General features: G+C 48.0%; 1 protein-coding gene across 1 annotated transcript; it reads right to left on the minus strand.

Annotated features, from left to right (window-relative positions):
- Positions 1-849: 849 nt before the first annotated feature.
- On the minus strand, positions 850-13761 carry LOC118081368 (H-2 class II histocompatibility antigen, E-S beta chain). Its single transcript, XM_035107860.2, has 6 exons — positions 13600-13761; positions 9163-9432; positions 3395-3676; positions 3170-3280; positions 2388-2411; positions 850-1388 (listed from the first exon to the last, which is right to left on the minus strand). The coding sequence occupies exons 1-6, from the start codon at positions 13703-13705 to the stop codon at positions 1375-1377; spliced, it is 807 nt and encodes a 268-aa protein (XP_034963751.2). The 5' UTR covers positions 13706-13761; the 3' UTR covers positions 850-1374.
- Between the last annotated feature and the right edge of the window lie 625 nt (positions 13762-14386).

The following is a 14386-nucleotide window of genomic DNA, read 5'->3' on the forward strand; positions in this document are numbered from 1 at the left end:
TGAGTTATTGGCTCAAGAACTGGTAAAAAACACAAAAAGAGGAAACAGGATAGAACAGTTAGCAGATTTACAGTCCACATTGCATAGTCAGGAGCCCTTGCGATTGAGGTTAGATTAAGTGTGAGTAAGAGTCATTTTATTCTCTTCTGTTGCCATAGAAACAATATATAGGGTTGGTTTATGAATGAACTTGCAGGATGGGACTCAAAGCAAGGAGAATAATTTGTGTTTAAATTTTAATCTAGATGAACCAGTTTGAGGCAAGTGCTGATGGGATGTGTCCATGTTTGTATGTTTCTTTTTTAATCACAGTGTTGTAATGTGTGTGTCCTTCGTTATGCAAAGGGGGGGGGCCTCTGAAAATTCAAATAGGATCCTTTGCGTTTCTTGAGGTCGATGTGTGCCTTGAGATTTTCTGTTGTTGTTCTAGTTAACTACCACTACATTTATTACCCAGGGTGGGTTACAACCATTTAAAGTTCCATATTAAGGTAAAGGTAAAGGGACCCCTGACCATTAGGTCCATTTGCGGACGACTCGGGTTGCGGGGCTCATCTCGCATTATTGGCCAAGGGAGCCAGCGTACAGCTTCTGGGTCATGTGGCCAGCATGACAAAGCCGCTTCTGGCGAACCAGAGCAGCGCATGGAAACGCCGTTTACCTTCCCGCTGGAGCGGCACCTATTTATCTACTTGCACTTTGACGTGCTTTTGTTTTGTTACTCCAAAAAATGGAAAATGAGTGCGGTCCCAACTAAAGAAGAACGGCAATGTAAGCTGATGGACTATGTTGAGCTTGCAGATTTAACATACTGTATAGAATAAGAGAACAAGAAAAACATACGTTTAGAGAAGATTGGAAAATGTTTATTGAATATATGGGGGGAAATTGTGTACACTTGCAGGGATTTATGGTATGCAAAAATGAACCATGGAAAGAGAAGAAGGGAAGTCATTTATATTTTAAGGTTGTTTAAAGGAATATTCTAAAATGTAAAAAAGAAAATTTAATTAAAAAATATACCCCCAAAAAAGTGAGTCAGATTTTATGAGGCTCCCTATATCAGGGGTTTAAGAACTAACATTCAGTCCTGACAGTCTGACTGGATTCATCGTTGCTTTAAGGGTCAAGCTCAGGCTTCTCGGGGAGATTCAGAGCCCAGAGTCTCCAATAGAGACATGCAAATAAAGCGAGGTCAAGCTAGGATAACTGCCAATCTGCCAAATGAAAGAGCAATGGAAACCTCAAGGGGCACCCAGGAAAAGCAGCAATGAAAAGCAACCAATGAAAAGCTCCCATCCACTGAGCGAGGGCAGAGGGCAACTTGCAGGAAGGAATTCTCCACATCCTGGGATCCCGAGGGAGCAGCAAAGTCTAACTGATGAGTCCTGCAGGCAGAGAGAAAAGAGAGAGACAAGGGAGGTGAATCCCTGGCAGGATTTGGGGGACGCTCAAATAGAGTGACCAGCAGGCATTCCAAACGACAGTTCCCATTGTGACCTCTAACCATTGGCCATGCTGGCTGGGGTGGGTGGGAGTTGGAGGTTATGGGTCTGGCAGGCGAGGCTTGGCTGGCTTAGAAGAGGGGTGGGGAATCCCAGGACTTTGGGCCAAAGGGGCCCCCCAGGACTCTCTCTTTGGTACCTAGGAAAACTCCTGTCCCTGCTTTGAACCCTCCTCAAGTGTTTCCACCTCCCTGGGATGCTCTTGCTTACTTGGATGAAGAATGGAGAGAAGAAGAGTTTGGATTTGCTATCCCACTTTAAGGAGTCTCAAAGCGGCTAACATTCTCCTTTCCCTTCCTCCCCCACAACAAACACTCTGTGAGGTGGGTGGGGCTGAGAGACTTCAAAGAAATGTGACTAGCCCAGGGTCACCCAGCAGCTGCATGTGGAAGAGCGGAGACGCAAACCCGGTTCCCCAGATTACGAGTCTACCGCTCTTAACCACTACACCACACTGGTTAGAAAGTAGTCTATTGTGGAAAGGGGATATTTGTGTGCATTGCTCCACCCACTTTTGCCTGGGGACACGCCCAAAAGTTGCACGTCCCACCCCCATTGGTGGCCCAGGAGAGAATGCAGCCCTTTGGGGTTGAAAAGGTTCCCCACCCTTGGAAAGTGGGCAGGGGAAAAAAGCTCTGGTCTCCGCACTTGGCCCCTGAAAGTGAGCTTTCCATGACGGACTCCCAGGTGGGGAATTCTCCTGCAGACCCACTTCCAGGAGAGCGTGTACATATTTGGGGGGGGGTACAATCAGAACCATCCTCCACCCCCGGTTGTATGAAAAGCAAGCAAGGGGGACAACCTAAGCAGCTGGGAGAAGGGGTGGGGGAAGGAAGAGGCAGGAGGAGGAGGAAGAGGAAGAGGAGGAGGAAGGAAAGTTACCTGCAGGCTGAGGAACAGCTCTCCCTGGGAGGGGAAAAAACAACAGACAGAGCAATACTTGGTCAGCATCAAATATAACCCCAAATAGACCCCCTGAGAACACCCCCCCAGCCCCCAATATCAAGATAATGCACTCAAGGCACAACTAAGAACTGTTTTCCCCCTCCCCCTGCAAAACAGAATATGAGGGGTTAAAGACGATTCATTATATGGAAATGAATATTTCTTTCCCAACACAGAAAGGACACCAGGGGATGTTTTGCAATCTGCTCTTCTCCCCCCATCCCCCAATGCCCCCCACAAACCGCACAACGCTCCTTAGGCTGCATCCTATGGGGGTGCTCAGCCTTGCCCAGTTATTAATTAATTCACACAAAGTAATTCATGCAAATGAGGAAGAGGTCCAAGTGAGGCGATGGGATCCTGGCTGCGGGTGGCTCAAAGGCCCTTTGCTCTGTGTGGAGAGAGAGCCTTGCTCTTAGGAGCACTTCAGGGAAGACAGGAGGAGCTTAGAATAGCAGTCCTGAAAGACCAAAGCCATCTAAATTCAGAAGTATTCAGTTTCTTTACAGTGTAAAAAGATGGAAAGAGCCTCAGGTAAGACCCACTATAGATCTAGCAAGTGATTCGGGCTAAATTTGAGACACCAAGAGGGACTTCCTAGGAGTGGAGAAGACACAGAACCCTCTGAAGACCCTCTGCCTAAGAAGAGGAGGGGAGCCTGGGGCCCAATCCAGCCCCCCCACCCCACCCTCCCTCTCCCCCTGGCACCCCACCCTCACCTTTCTTGTTCTTCAGGTAAAGGGCGAGTCCAGTGGCCCCAAAGACCAGCCCCAGCACAATCCCCACAATCCCCGTCCACATCTTGCTCCTGGCAGAGTCCGACTGTGGCTCTGAAGGAAGAAAAAGACGTGAGTGAGGAAAGGCAGGCCTGGGGGGGGAGCAACCTTGACCCATCTAGTCCCCCAGGAATGTCCCCCTGGGTCAGGGCTGGGAAGGCGTCCTACCCCATTGCACCGTGACGGGGCCTTCGAAGCTGGCGTGCTCCACCTGGCAGGTGTAGACGTCTCCACGTTCCGGCGTTGTCTCCAGCATCACCTCAATCTGGAAGGTCCAGTCCCCGTTCCGGATGAGTTCCGTGGTCCACACTTTGGGCTCTTCCTTCCCGTTCCTGAACCACTTGATCTCGATCTCCGCAGGAAAGAAGCGGTTCACTTTGCAAATCAGCATAGTGTTGTGGGGTGAAGATTCCTCGTTGTTTGTGGGGGTGATCTTCACCTTGGGCTGGACTGTGGGAGGGAGGCAAGGGAGATTGGGAAGGAAGGTCAGAGATTTAGGCAGGGAGGGACCTGGAGGCTTCAAGTGAGGGGGGAGAGGGGAACGAGGGATCCTCTCCCACCATCCCACTAGACACTCCAGGGCCGTAGTTGGGGAGGGGGGGCTACCCAGAGTCTCAGCCACTCAGAGGGGCTCAGCTTCCTCCAACTGTAGCCCCTCCTGGTGGCTCCAGAATTTAAAAGCACTGTAAAGGTAAAGGGACCCCTGACCATTAGGTCCAGTATCTGCAAAAACGATCCTCCTTCCCCTTTTCCCCTGTCTGTTCTTGGAACTGTGTGCGAAAGAGGAACCCTGGAGAAGGTTGCAAAGCTGAAAGGGAAAAGTTTTCTTTCTTCTTCTTCTTTTGCTTCCCTCATCTTCCGAGAGATCAATTACAAGTGGCGAAGAGATCAGAACACCCCCTCCTGCCCTTCTGGAGTCTTGCTTGCTTTTGTGTTCAGTGTGTGTGTGTGTGTGTGTGTGTGTGTGTGTGTGTGTGTGTGTATCTCTCTAGAGGACAACATACATGTTTACACCATGTGAATACACAAAGAGGGCACTGCTGCCTACAATCAGCTACAAAAACTGAGTCCTCTTTATACTGAAAATAAAATACCTGCAATGAATGAACTGTGATGCTGAGATACGAAGCTCTTTGTATTAATCCCTTCCTGTAATTTGGAAGGAAAATGTAGACAATCCACTTTAAATTCTTTACAGTGGTGCCTTGGGTTACAGACGCTTCAGGTTACAGACACTTCAGGTTACAGACTCCACTAACCCAGAAATAGTACCTCTGGTTAAGAACTTTGCTTCAGGATGAGAACAGAAATCGTGCTCCGGCGGCAGTGGGAAGCCCCATTAGCTAAAGTGTTACTGTCTTCAGGTTAAGAACTGTTTCAGGTTAAGAACGGACCTCCGGAACGAATTAAGTTCTTAACCCGAGGTCCCACTGTGTTTGCAATGGTTCAGCAGCCAGCAATTTTTGAAGGAAACTTGTGGAGTATTTATTCTTTTGTTTTATTCTTTAGAGCAGACATCCCCAAACTTCGGCCCTCCAGATGTTTTGGATTACAATTCCCATCATCCCTGACCACTGGTCCTGTTAGGTAGGGATCACGGGAGTTGTAGGCCAAAACATCTGGAGGGCCGCAGTTTGGGGGTGCCTGCTTTAGAGCCTTAAACTGCATGCCTTTACTACTCAGAAGTCCCACTGAATTCAATGGAGCTTACTCACAGGTAACTGTGTAAAGATTCTGTAGTCTTATACTGCAATTGTAAGCATCTTTACTCAGAAGTAAGCCCCACAGAGTTCAATAGGACGTACTCTCACAATTTCTATATTATTATTATTATTATTATTATTAACATACAATCATAATATTTCTTAGAATTCCTCAAATGAACTCCTACTCTCTGAGGAGATCTGCTTAAGGTTGAATGAAAGCCAGACACACAAACAGACAATGTTACTATTTGGAGACACTCTCTCTTCTCCAGCGTATTTCGTTTTATGCCCTTTATGAACACATATGTCGAGTTTGTGTGTGTGTGTGTGTCTGTGACAAAACTGGGTTTTTGCCCCGGGTGACAGAAAACCTAGTTTCCCCCCCCCCCCCCGGACAGTCAGTCAATCCTACGCTCCCAGCCCCCAACTTCCCACTCCCACCAGTGGGATCTCTGACCCCCCACCCAAAGTCAGCCCAGTTTCCCCAGTGGTCGGGCTGGGCATTCCACAAACAGGGCACTGCTATTCCCAGAGGGTCCTTGGGATGCCCCTCCCTTCCTAGGGCACTTTCCATCCTTTCCGTCTCATTTCCTAGTCCTGAGAATCTCAGGAGTTTGTCCTTCCTATTTCCCTAGCAGACAGGATGCTAATCAGAATTCACTGCACAGTATCCTTAACTTACAGTACAATGGTCTGCTCAGTGTTTCCCAAACTTGGGTTGCCAACTCTTTTTGGACTACAATTCCCATCCTCCCTGACCACTGGTCCTGCTCGCTAGGGATGATGGGAGTTGCACAAGGACAACTGATGTTCTTGTGCCTTTTAGAGCTGAGCGGCAGGCAGAAATTCAACAGGTTAAGCCCTTTTCTCCTGTGGAAATGCAATTATTGGAAAAGCTTCACCTGTCAGACATTTGTGTGTGTGTGTGTGTGTGTGCGCTCATGCATGACAGAGAGACCACCAATTTATTTTGGGGCCCTTCACTCCAACTGAAAAACAGCATATCAATTTGTGTGTGATATAGAGCCAATGTTATACAAATCCACAACCCCCGCCCCCAAGTGATTATAGTAACTTTCCTTTCAATATAATTTTGATTTAGGGATGATCTGTGGAGAACTGGGGGTGGGGGGAGGGAGCTGGAGGGGAGCCTGGTAGCTGAAAATAGTAATGAGTGGGTGGAAAGGAAAAGGGACCATTTTAATAATATTTATTATTTAATCCTGAACGTATGTGATTTTGAGATTGTGGAGTTAATTTCTATCCCCCCCCCCAAACAGAAAACTGGACATACGGCAGCCCTACCTGCATCCATGTCAGGTGTGCAGGAAACAACAGGTTAAGATCTCACAATTAATAACTGAGTAATGTCAAAACTGATTGGTTCAAAATTGGGAAAGGAGTACGACAAGGTTGTATATTGTCTCCCTGCTTATTTAACTTATATGCAGAATTCATCATGCGAAAGGCTGGACTAGATGAATCCCAAACCGGAATTAAGATTGCCGGAAGAAATATCAACAACCTCAGATATGCAGATGACACAACCTTGATGGCAGAAAGCGAGGAGGAATTAAAGAACCTTTTAATGAGGGTGAAAGAGGAGAGCGCAAAATATGGTCTGAAGCTCAACATCAAAAAAACCAAGATCATGGCCACTGGTCCCATCACCTCCTGGCAAATAGAAGGGGAAGAAATGGAGGCAGTGAGAGATTTTACTTTCTTGGGCTCCTTGATCACTGCAGATGGTGACAGCAGTCACGAAATTAAAAGACGCCTGCTTCTTGGGAGAAAAGCAATGACAAACCTAGACAGCATCTTAAAAAGCAGAGACATCACCTTGCTGACAAAGGTCCGTATAGTTAAAGCTATGGTTTTCCCAGTAGTGATGTATGGAAGTGAGAGCTGGACCATAAAGAAGGCTGATCGTCGAAGAATTGATGCTTTTGAATTGTGGTGCTGGAGGAGACTCTTGAGAGTCCCATGGACTGCAAGAAGATCAAACCTATCCATTCTTAAGGAAATCAGCCCTGAGTGCTCACTGGAAGGACAGATCCTGAAGCTGAGGCTCCAATACTTTGGCCACCTCATGAGAAGAGAAGAATCCTTGGAAAAGACCCTGATGTTGGGAAAGATTGAGGGCACTAGGAGAAGGGGACGACAGAGGACAAGATGGTTGGACAGTGTTCTCGAAGCTACGAACATGAGTTTGACCAAACTGCGGGAGGTAGTGCAAGACAGGAGTGCCTGGCGTGCTCTGGTCCATGGGGTCACGAAGAGTCGGACACGACTAAACGACTTGAGGGAATCCTGAGCAAGTTTGCAGATGACACCAAGTTGGGAGGGGTGGCTAACACCCCAGAGGACAGGATCACACTTCAGAATGACCTTAACAGATTAGACAACTGGGCCAAAGCAAACAAGATGAATTTTAACAAGGAGAAATGTAAAGTACTACACTTGGGCAAAAAAAATGAAAGGCACAGATACAGGATGGGAGACACCTGGCTTGAGAGCAGTACATGTGAAAAGGATCTAGGAGTTTTGGTAGACCACAAACTTGACATGAGTCAGCAGTGTGATGCAGCAGCTAAAAAAGCCAATGCAATTCTGGGCTGCATCAATAGGAGTATAGCATCTAGATCAAGGGAAGTAATAGTACCACTGTATTCTGCTCTGGTCAGACCTCACCTGGAGTATTGTGTCCAGTTCTGGGCACCACAGTTCAAGAAGGATACTGATAAGCTGGAACGTGTCCAGAAGAGGGCAACCAAAATGGTCAAAGGCCTGGAAACGATGCCTTATGAGGAACGGCTTAGGGAGCTGGGTATGTTTAGCCTGGAGAAGAGAAGGTTAAGGGGTGATATGATAACCATGTTCAAATATATAAAAGGATGTCATATAAAGGAGGGAGAAAGGTTGTTTTCTGCTGCTCCAGAGAAGCGGACACGGAGCAACGGATTCAAACTACAAGAAAGAAAATTCCACCTAAACATTAGGAAGAACTTCCTGACAGTAAGAGCTGTTCGGCAGTGGAATTTGCTGCCAAGGAGTGTGGTGGAGTCTCCTTCTTTGGAGGTCTTTAAGCAGAGGCTTGACAGCCATCTGTCAGGAATGCTTTGATGGTGTTTCCTGCTTGGCAGGGGGTTGGACTGGATGGCCCTTGTGGTCTCTTCCAACTCTATGATTCTATAATTCTATGATTCTATGACTAAACAACAACAAAATGTCAAAATAACATCATTTTGTACTTTAAAAATGTTCAGGGTTTCTGCTTGAAATGTTCTCTCTCTTCTCTCCATGAAAGGCTGTGTTTTCCCCCCTTGCAGCCCCCCACTCTTATGTAGTCCAGTCCTGCCCTGTGTCCCGGGTTCAAATCCCCCCTGGGCCTTGAGGCTCACTGGGTGTCCCTGGCCAGCCCCTGCCCCACAGCCTGGCCTCCCTCACAGGGTTGTTGTGGGAGAACCATAGACAGAACACCATGTCGGGCTTTGGGGGGGGGGGAATGGTGGGAATGCACAGGCAGGAAATGAAGTTTAGGGAACTTTTGAATGTTTGATGTTCTATTGTGCTTTTAATTCTGTTGGGAGCTGCCCAGAGTGGCTGGGGAAACCCTGCAAACTGGGCAGGGTATAAACGCCAATAATAATAAGAACAATAACAACAATAATGATAATGATGATGAGAAGCAATATTATTATTATTATTATTATTATTATTGCAAATACTGCATTTTTGTGTTGCAAGCCGTCCTGAGATCTACAGGTATAAGGCGGGATGCAAATTTAATTAATAATAAATAACTAAGCTAATTATTTATTAATAATAAATAATTATTATTAAATAATTATTTGTTATTTATTTATTGTAATAATTTATTTATTATAATAATTACTTATTTAAATAATTATTTATTATTTATTATTCGTGGGGTCACAAAGAGTCGGACACAACTAAACAACAACAACTAAACTAAGGCAGACCCCACCCACATTGCAATACACAAAATGGTTTGTGATGCTTCCAGGGACACAGAAACTCTGCCTCTGGAGGGGGGCACCAGGAAAGGCCCCTCTTCCTCTCTGAAAAGCAGGAGGGGCGACAGAGGCTGGGAGGGGCGGCAGGGGCTGGGAAGGGAGAAAGTCCCGTGTCCACCCCACGACCCCCATTTTGGGTTCTTCCGGGGGGCCCATTTCCCATGACGCCCCCCTCCCCCCATTCTGGACTCACCGCGCCGCGGTTTGAAGATGGGCGCTTGGATCTCGTAGTTGTGCCGGCAAAAGGCATCCACGCTGGACATCAAGCCCCGCAGGAGGTCCTTGTCCTTGTTCCATCTCTCGACGTCGGACTTCCCCAGTTCAGCCACCGCCACGACCTTCCCTCGGTCGCTGTCGAAATAGTAGAGCTCCTGCCGGTCGAAGAAGTGCCTTTGTAGGTAGTGGATCCGCTGCGTCCCGTTGGAGAAGTGGCACTCGCCCTTCTTCTGGTACAGGAAATGCTCTGCGGGGGGGGGGGGAGAGAATGAAAAGGGGGGGATGGAGGCTTCATGATCCCGGTTCCCTTAAGGGCGCAGCTCCCACGATAGCGGAGAGTTGGGGAGATGGTCTCTCTCTCTCTCTCTCTCTCTCTCTCTCTCTCTCGTGTCACGTGATGCCATGGGGGGCGGAGGCTGAGCAGGGAGACCCCCCCTTCACCTCCACCCAAAGGAAAGCGAGAGAGCGACAGCGAAAGGCCGGTGTGGAGAGGGGGCCACAACCTCCAAGGCCCTGGACCGCATGGCCGTAGCCAGGATTTATTGGGGGGGGGGGCAGAACCGAGATATCTGCTTTTTAAAAATTTTTAATTAATTACAGGGGGGGCGAGACCAGGAAAATGGCGAGATACCGAGGAGGGTGGGAGAGGATTCTCTGCTCTGAAGGGGGTTTCACTGCCCCCTCCCCACCCCACCCCACGAGACCCCACCCCTTGCGGGAGACCCGGTTTCACTTTCTCTTTCCCTGCCAAAGCGCAGGAAGCGACGCCTATCTACGCAGGAGCCCATTTCGGCCCCCAAGGCAGGGTGGGGGGGGTGTGTGATTGGGAAAGGGGTCCTGTCGCGAGGGGGGGTACAGGTTCCCCAGTTTCGCTGCGGCGTCATGGGCGTAGGCAGGGAGGGGCAGTTGCCCCCCATCAATAAAAATACATAAAAACACTTTGCAACCTGAGAATCCCCCTCCTAACAAAAATCCTGGCTCCGCCCATGCCTGGGTTTCTTACTTTTGAGAAGGAGCAGACGAAAGGTATATTTTTTTTTTTAACATACTTTTTATTAATTTTACAAAATACAAAAAAGCAAAAAAAAAAAGGTACATACTTAAACCCCTTTTCCACCTCCTTCCTACCCACCCACATGGGTCCTCCCCTGCCACAGAAGTATCCCATGTATGTGAACAGTCAGAGATGGTCCATTTTATGCTTGGGTTTCTGTCCTCCCCCCCCTCCCCTGACCCCAAAGCCCCCCCCTGCCACCAGGGAGCTCCAGCAAACCAGGGCAGTACGCAGGAGGACATCCATCCAACCATCTATTGTCATACCAAAAAAAAAAAAAGAGAAAAATAGAAATAGAAAAAAGGGGGGGAAAAAAGAAAGAGCGAAAAAAGAAAAAAGAAAAAACAATACAAAACAAAAAAATTTTCTTGCATTCATAGTTGTAAAACCATATTTTGTGGGCTTCCCCTCCCCCCCCCTTCCCCGGTTTTCATCCCTTTTTTATCATCTGCAACAGTTTCTTACTTTATAAAAATACACCTTTGCATCTTATACAACTTATAAATCAATTGTTAACATTTTCATCTAATATTCAAATCACTGAGAAATCAAACTCCCATTTTCTCTTCCCGTGCCTAATTTTTTGTTTTTTCTCCCTCTATAAGCCTCCATATTTTCACATTTTCCAAAATCCATTCACTTTTAAAACTATAACTATTCTCAATTTAACCTTACATCCCCGATTGCCGGCTTCCCCCCCCAATCCAGCAAATTCCAAAATCAGCAGACCAGTTATAAACCTGTTAATCCATCCTTAATCACAACATCACTTTCCCTTCACCCCACCCCCTGTTTACAGTCTTTTGTCATCCAGGCCACCATACAGGACCCCTGAATTTCTTCTCTTCTCTGCATATTTTTTCCTTCTTCCCTGTGGGCGTTCTGGAGTTCCAATGATACCAATCGTGCCCCCCTCAAAAGCAGGGCACTCCATCCAACTTTTTGTAGAGTAGAGTCATCATTTTTTTCGTGGTGTGCTTCATTTTGTGTTGAATCATCACAATCCTCATCTTCTTCTTTTCCTTCCCCATCATTGTCATTCTCACATTCATCTTTTTCAGTGTCCAAAGCTTCATCTCCTAAAAAATCATATTCCGCCATCACCTCCTGGAATTTTTCCTGTAACTCTTGCCGTCGTGTCTCCTCTTGACATAACTCTATTCTTGTTTCCCACATTAAGGTCAAAACAGACCGCTGGAACTCAGGGGAACACTTTTTTGTTGACATATTTCAGTCCTGCCAAGGTCAAAACTTGTCACGTGGGGTGGAATATGATCACAGTTTATTTTTCGACTCCATTTTAACAAGCTGGCTGCATTCTTCAAGTCTTATTAACAATAAAGTTCGAACTCACATTTCACAAACACTTAAGCCAAAAAAGAGATTCCACAAAGTCCAGAAATACAAAGTGAAGTAAAATTTGACTCATAAATCCTGACAACTCACTGGGTTGTCTGGGCTGCCGGCTCCCGAGTGGAAAGGTTTTTTTTCTTAGGCTGTACCTCTTATTGCAGAGCAGTCATAAACCGCAGTCTCTCTCCCCTTTTCACCCTGCATCAAAGGGGAGATTCTCTTTGATGCCTTTGAGGGATCCTTTGAATTGTAAATCTTCTGTTTATGGCCTCGGGTTTCTATTTACTGTCTCTTTTGTTGCCGTGGGGGGGGGGTGGCTTCCTCTTTTCTCCCCTCTCTCCCAGATCCAAATTGTTTTATAATAATCCAAATCATGAGGTTACTTACAGTCTTTTCCAATCATTTTATTTTCGGAAGAATCCAGCGCTCTCCGCCTTCGGCTTGAAGCTTCTCCCTGCTAGAATAACGTTGCCGCTCAAAATGGCCCCCGCGACTTCTACCCTCCTCGCTCCGGAGCTCTTATTAGAGCTAGCCGAAGAGTTGGGGAGTCCGGATTGGGTCTGTGCCGAGCAAATTGCCCTCGGGACGCCCTTCCCGAGGTTCTAAGGGGCGCAGCGTCGCTCTCGCTGCCCTCCCCACTCCTAGCAGAGACGGGCCGTCTCGGAGACGAGACGAAGCCCCGCCGATCGACGCTGGCGCTGAACCCGGAAGCCCAGACGAAAGGTATATTTATGCGTTATGTGGAGTCATTTGTAGAGTTAATGATTGGTTATGAGATCTCTTGGAAATGGTGGGAGATAAATGGAATAATATAAGGATGAGGATGATTTTGAGAGGCAGGTGAAGAAGCGCTCAGAGCCAGATTCAGCTACGCTCCCCGCCCCACCCTGCAAAAAAGCCCCCTAGGGCTGCCTGCCCTCAGCTGTCAATGAGGCATAAAGCCTAATTTTATTAAAATTCAATTGACTGTTATTTGTAAGCTGCTGGGGTAGGATTTCAATCCTGAAAGGTGGGATATAATTAATTGCAATAAATAAATGCTCTCTCCGTCCTAGTTCAAGAAGCCTGAGCTGCTCTTTTTCAGGGGGGAGGGTGTTTCCCCTTCCCTCCTGCCCCTTTGCCCCCAGTGTCCTGGAAGAAGCAAAGATCACCCGTGGGGAAGGAAGCAAGGATTCTTCAACATTACTTTGCTGAACTAAACCATGGTGTTCTGATGCCAGATTAACTACTCTAGTCCTAACTTAAAAACAGAAAGTGTAATGCTGGTGGTCAACAAAAGAGGTTTAAAGCAGGTATCCATAACTAAGGCCCGGGGGCCGGATGTGGCCCAATCGCCTTCTAAATCCGGCCCGCGGACAGTCCGGGAATCAGCATGTTTTTACATGCGTAGAATGTGTTCTTTTATTTAAAATGCACCTCTGGGTTATTTGTGGGGCCTGCCTGGTGTTTTTACATGAGTAGAATGTGTGCTTTTATTTAAAATGCATCTTTGGGTTATTTGTGGGGCATAGGAATTCATTTATATATTTTTTCAAAATATAGTCCGGACCCCCACAAGGTCTGGGGGACAGTGGACCGGCCCCCTGCTGAAAAAGTTTGCTGACCCCTGGTTTAAAGACTCTCTCAAGGCAAATCTAACAAAATGTAGTATCAACACTGACAACTGGGAAACACTGGCCTGCGAGGGCTCCAGTTGGAGAACAGCCTTGACCAAAGGTGTCATGGGCATTGAAGACGCTGAAACTCAGGACCAAGGGAGAAACATGCTAGGAGGAAGGCACGCTTGACAAACCCTCACCTTGATCAACTCCGACCCAGAAACCAATGTCCCCACTGTGGAAGGACGTGTGGATCCAGAATTGGCCTCCACAGTCACTTACGGACTGACTATTAACATCATGGAAGACCACCTAGGAGGGATCGTCAAAGGAGCCCCACTGATGGGGGTCCCGCTAAGCGGAGTCTCCTCTTCCTTCTCCCCCCCCCAATTGCAGAATCTTTGCTCACCTGGAGGCTCCTCCACGCGCAGCCCCTCCGAAGCGGAGACCACCAGCACCCCCATCCCCAGCAGGAGCCCCCCAAAGGCCAAAGGCGCAGCGCCGGAGCCCCCCATCCTTCTCTCTCTCTTCTTCGCCCCCTGAAGACTCCGAAATGGGACTTTCTCCGCTCAGCCCCGGGGAAAAGTCCTGCCCAAGCCCCGCCCACTCCACCTCCCCGCCCCGCGAGCGTCCAATCCGCCTCCGAGCCGAGGCAGCGTCATCGGTCGCTAGGCAGGGAACTCCTGGAAAGAGCATTATCAAGGTCTCTCTCAGCTCTCGGTAGATCTGCAAGATCCTCTTTGCCTTTTCAGCTTCTTCTGATATCTCCATCGTTGTTGCGTCGCGTGTGAATCAAGATTTTCCGGGGGGGGGGGCTAAAAAGCTTAACAGGAATCTCTCCGTTCCATCCAAAACTTTACTCTGGCTGCAAAAAAGAAAATTTCGGACTCCAGCCTCGAAACAGCGAGATGCGCTTTTCTTCTGTTGCGTTTTAAGCCACTAAACCTTCGTTCCTTCAAGTATCCGGAAAGAGGAAGGAAGTTTCGTGCGTGTCATCACAGGATCATTAGGGCCAGGTCCCCCCAGGGGGAACCAGAGAGCCCCCTCCCATTTCAAGGGGGGGGGGAATAACTGTCTGCTGAGGGAGGGGGGCTGCTCCCACCTTCGCCCCCCCCAGCCTGCATCCCGATGAGACCTGGCAGCCCCCCACTAAGGAGACCCCCTCCCCCAAATAAAAGTCCCTTCCAGCCCCCACC

This window comes from Zootoca vivipara, chromosome 2, assembly GCF_963506605.1.
Source record: "Zootoca vivipara chromosome 2, rZooViv1.1, whole genome shotgun sequence".
Classification (NCBI taxonomy): domain Eukaryota; kingdom Metazoa; phylum Chordata; class Lepidosauria; order Squamata; family Lacertidae; genus Zootoca; species Zootoca vivipara.

Bases quoted from the DNA above. Each gene is read 5' to 3' on its own strand.
- LOC118081368 (XM_035107860.2), bottom strand. From the start codon at position 13,705: ATGGGGGGCTCCGGCGCTGCGCCTTTGGCCTTTGGGGGGCTCCTGCTG. The intron at 9,433-13,599 runs GTGAGCAAAGAT...CCCCCCCCGCAG, and splicing joins GCGCGTGGAGGAGCCTCCAG to AGCATTTCCTGTACCAGAAG. The intron at 2,412-3,169 runs GTGAGGGTGGGG...TTCCCCTCCCAG, and splicing joins TTACCTGAAGAACAAGAAAG to GGAGAGCTGTTCCTCAGCCT.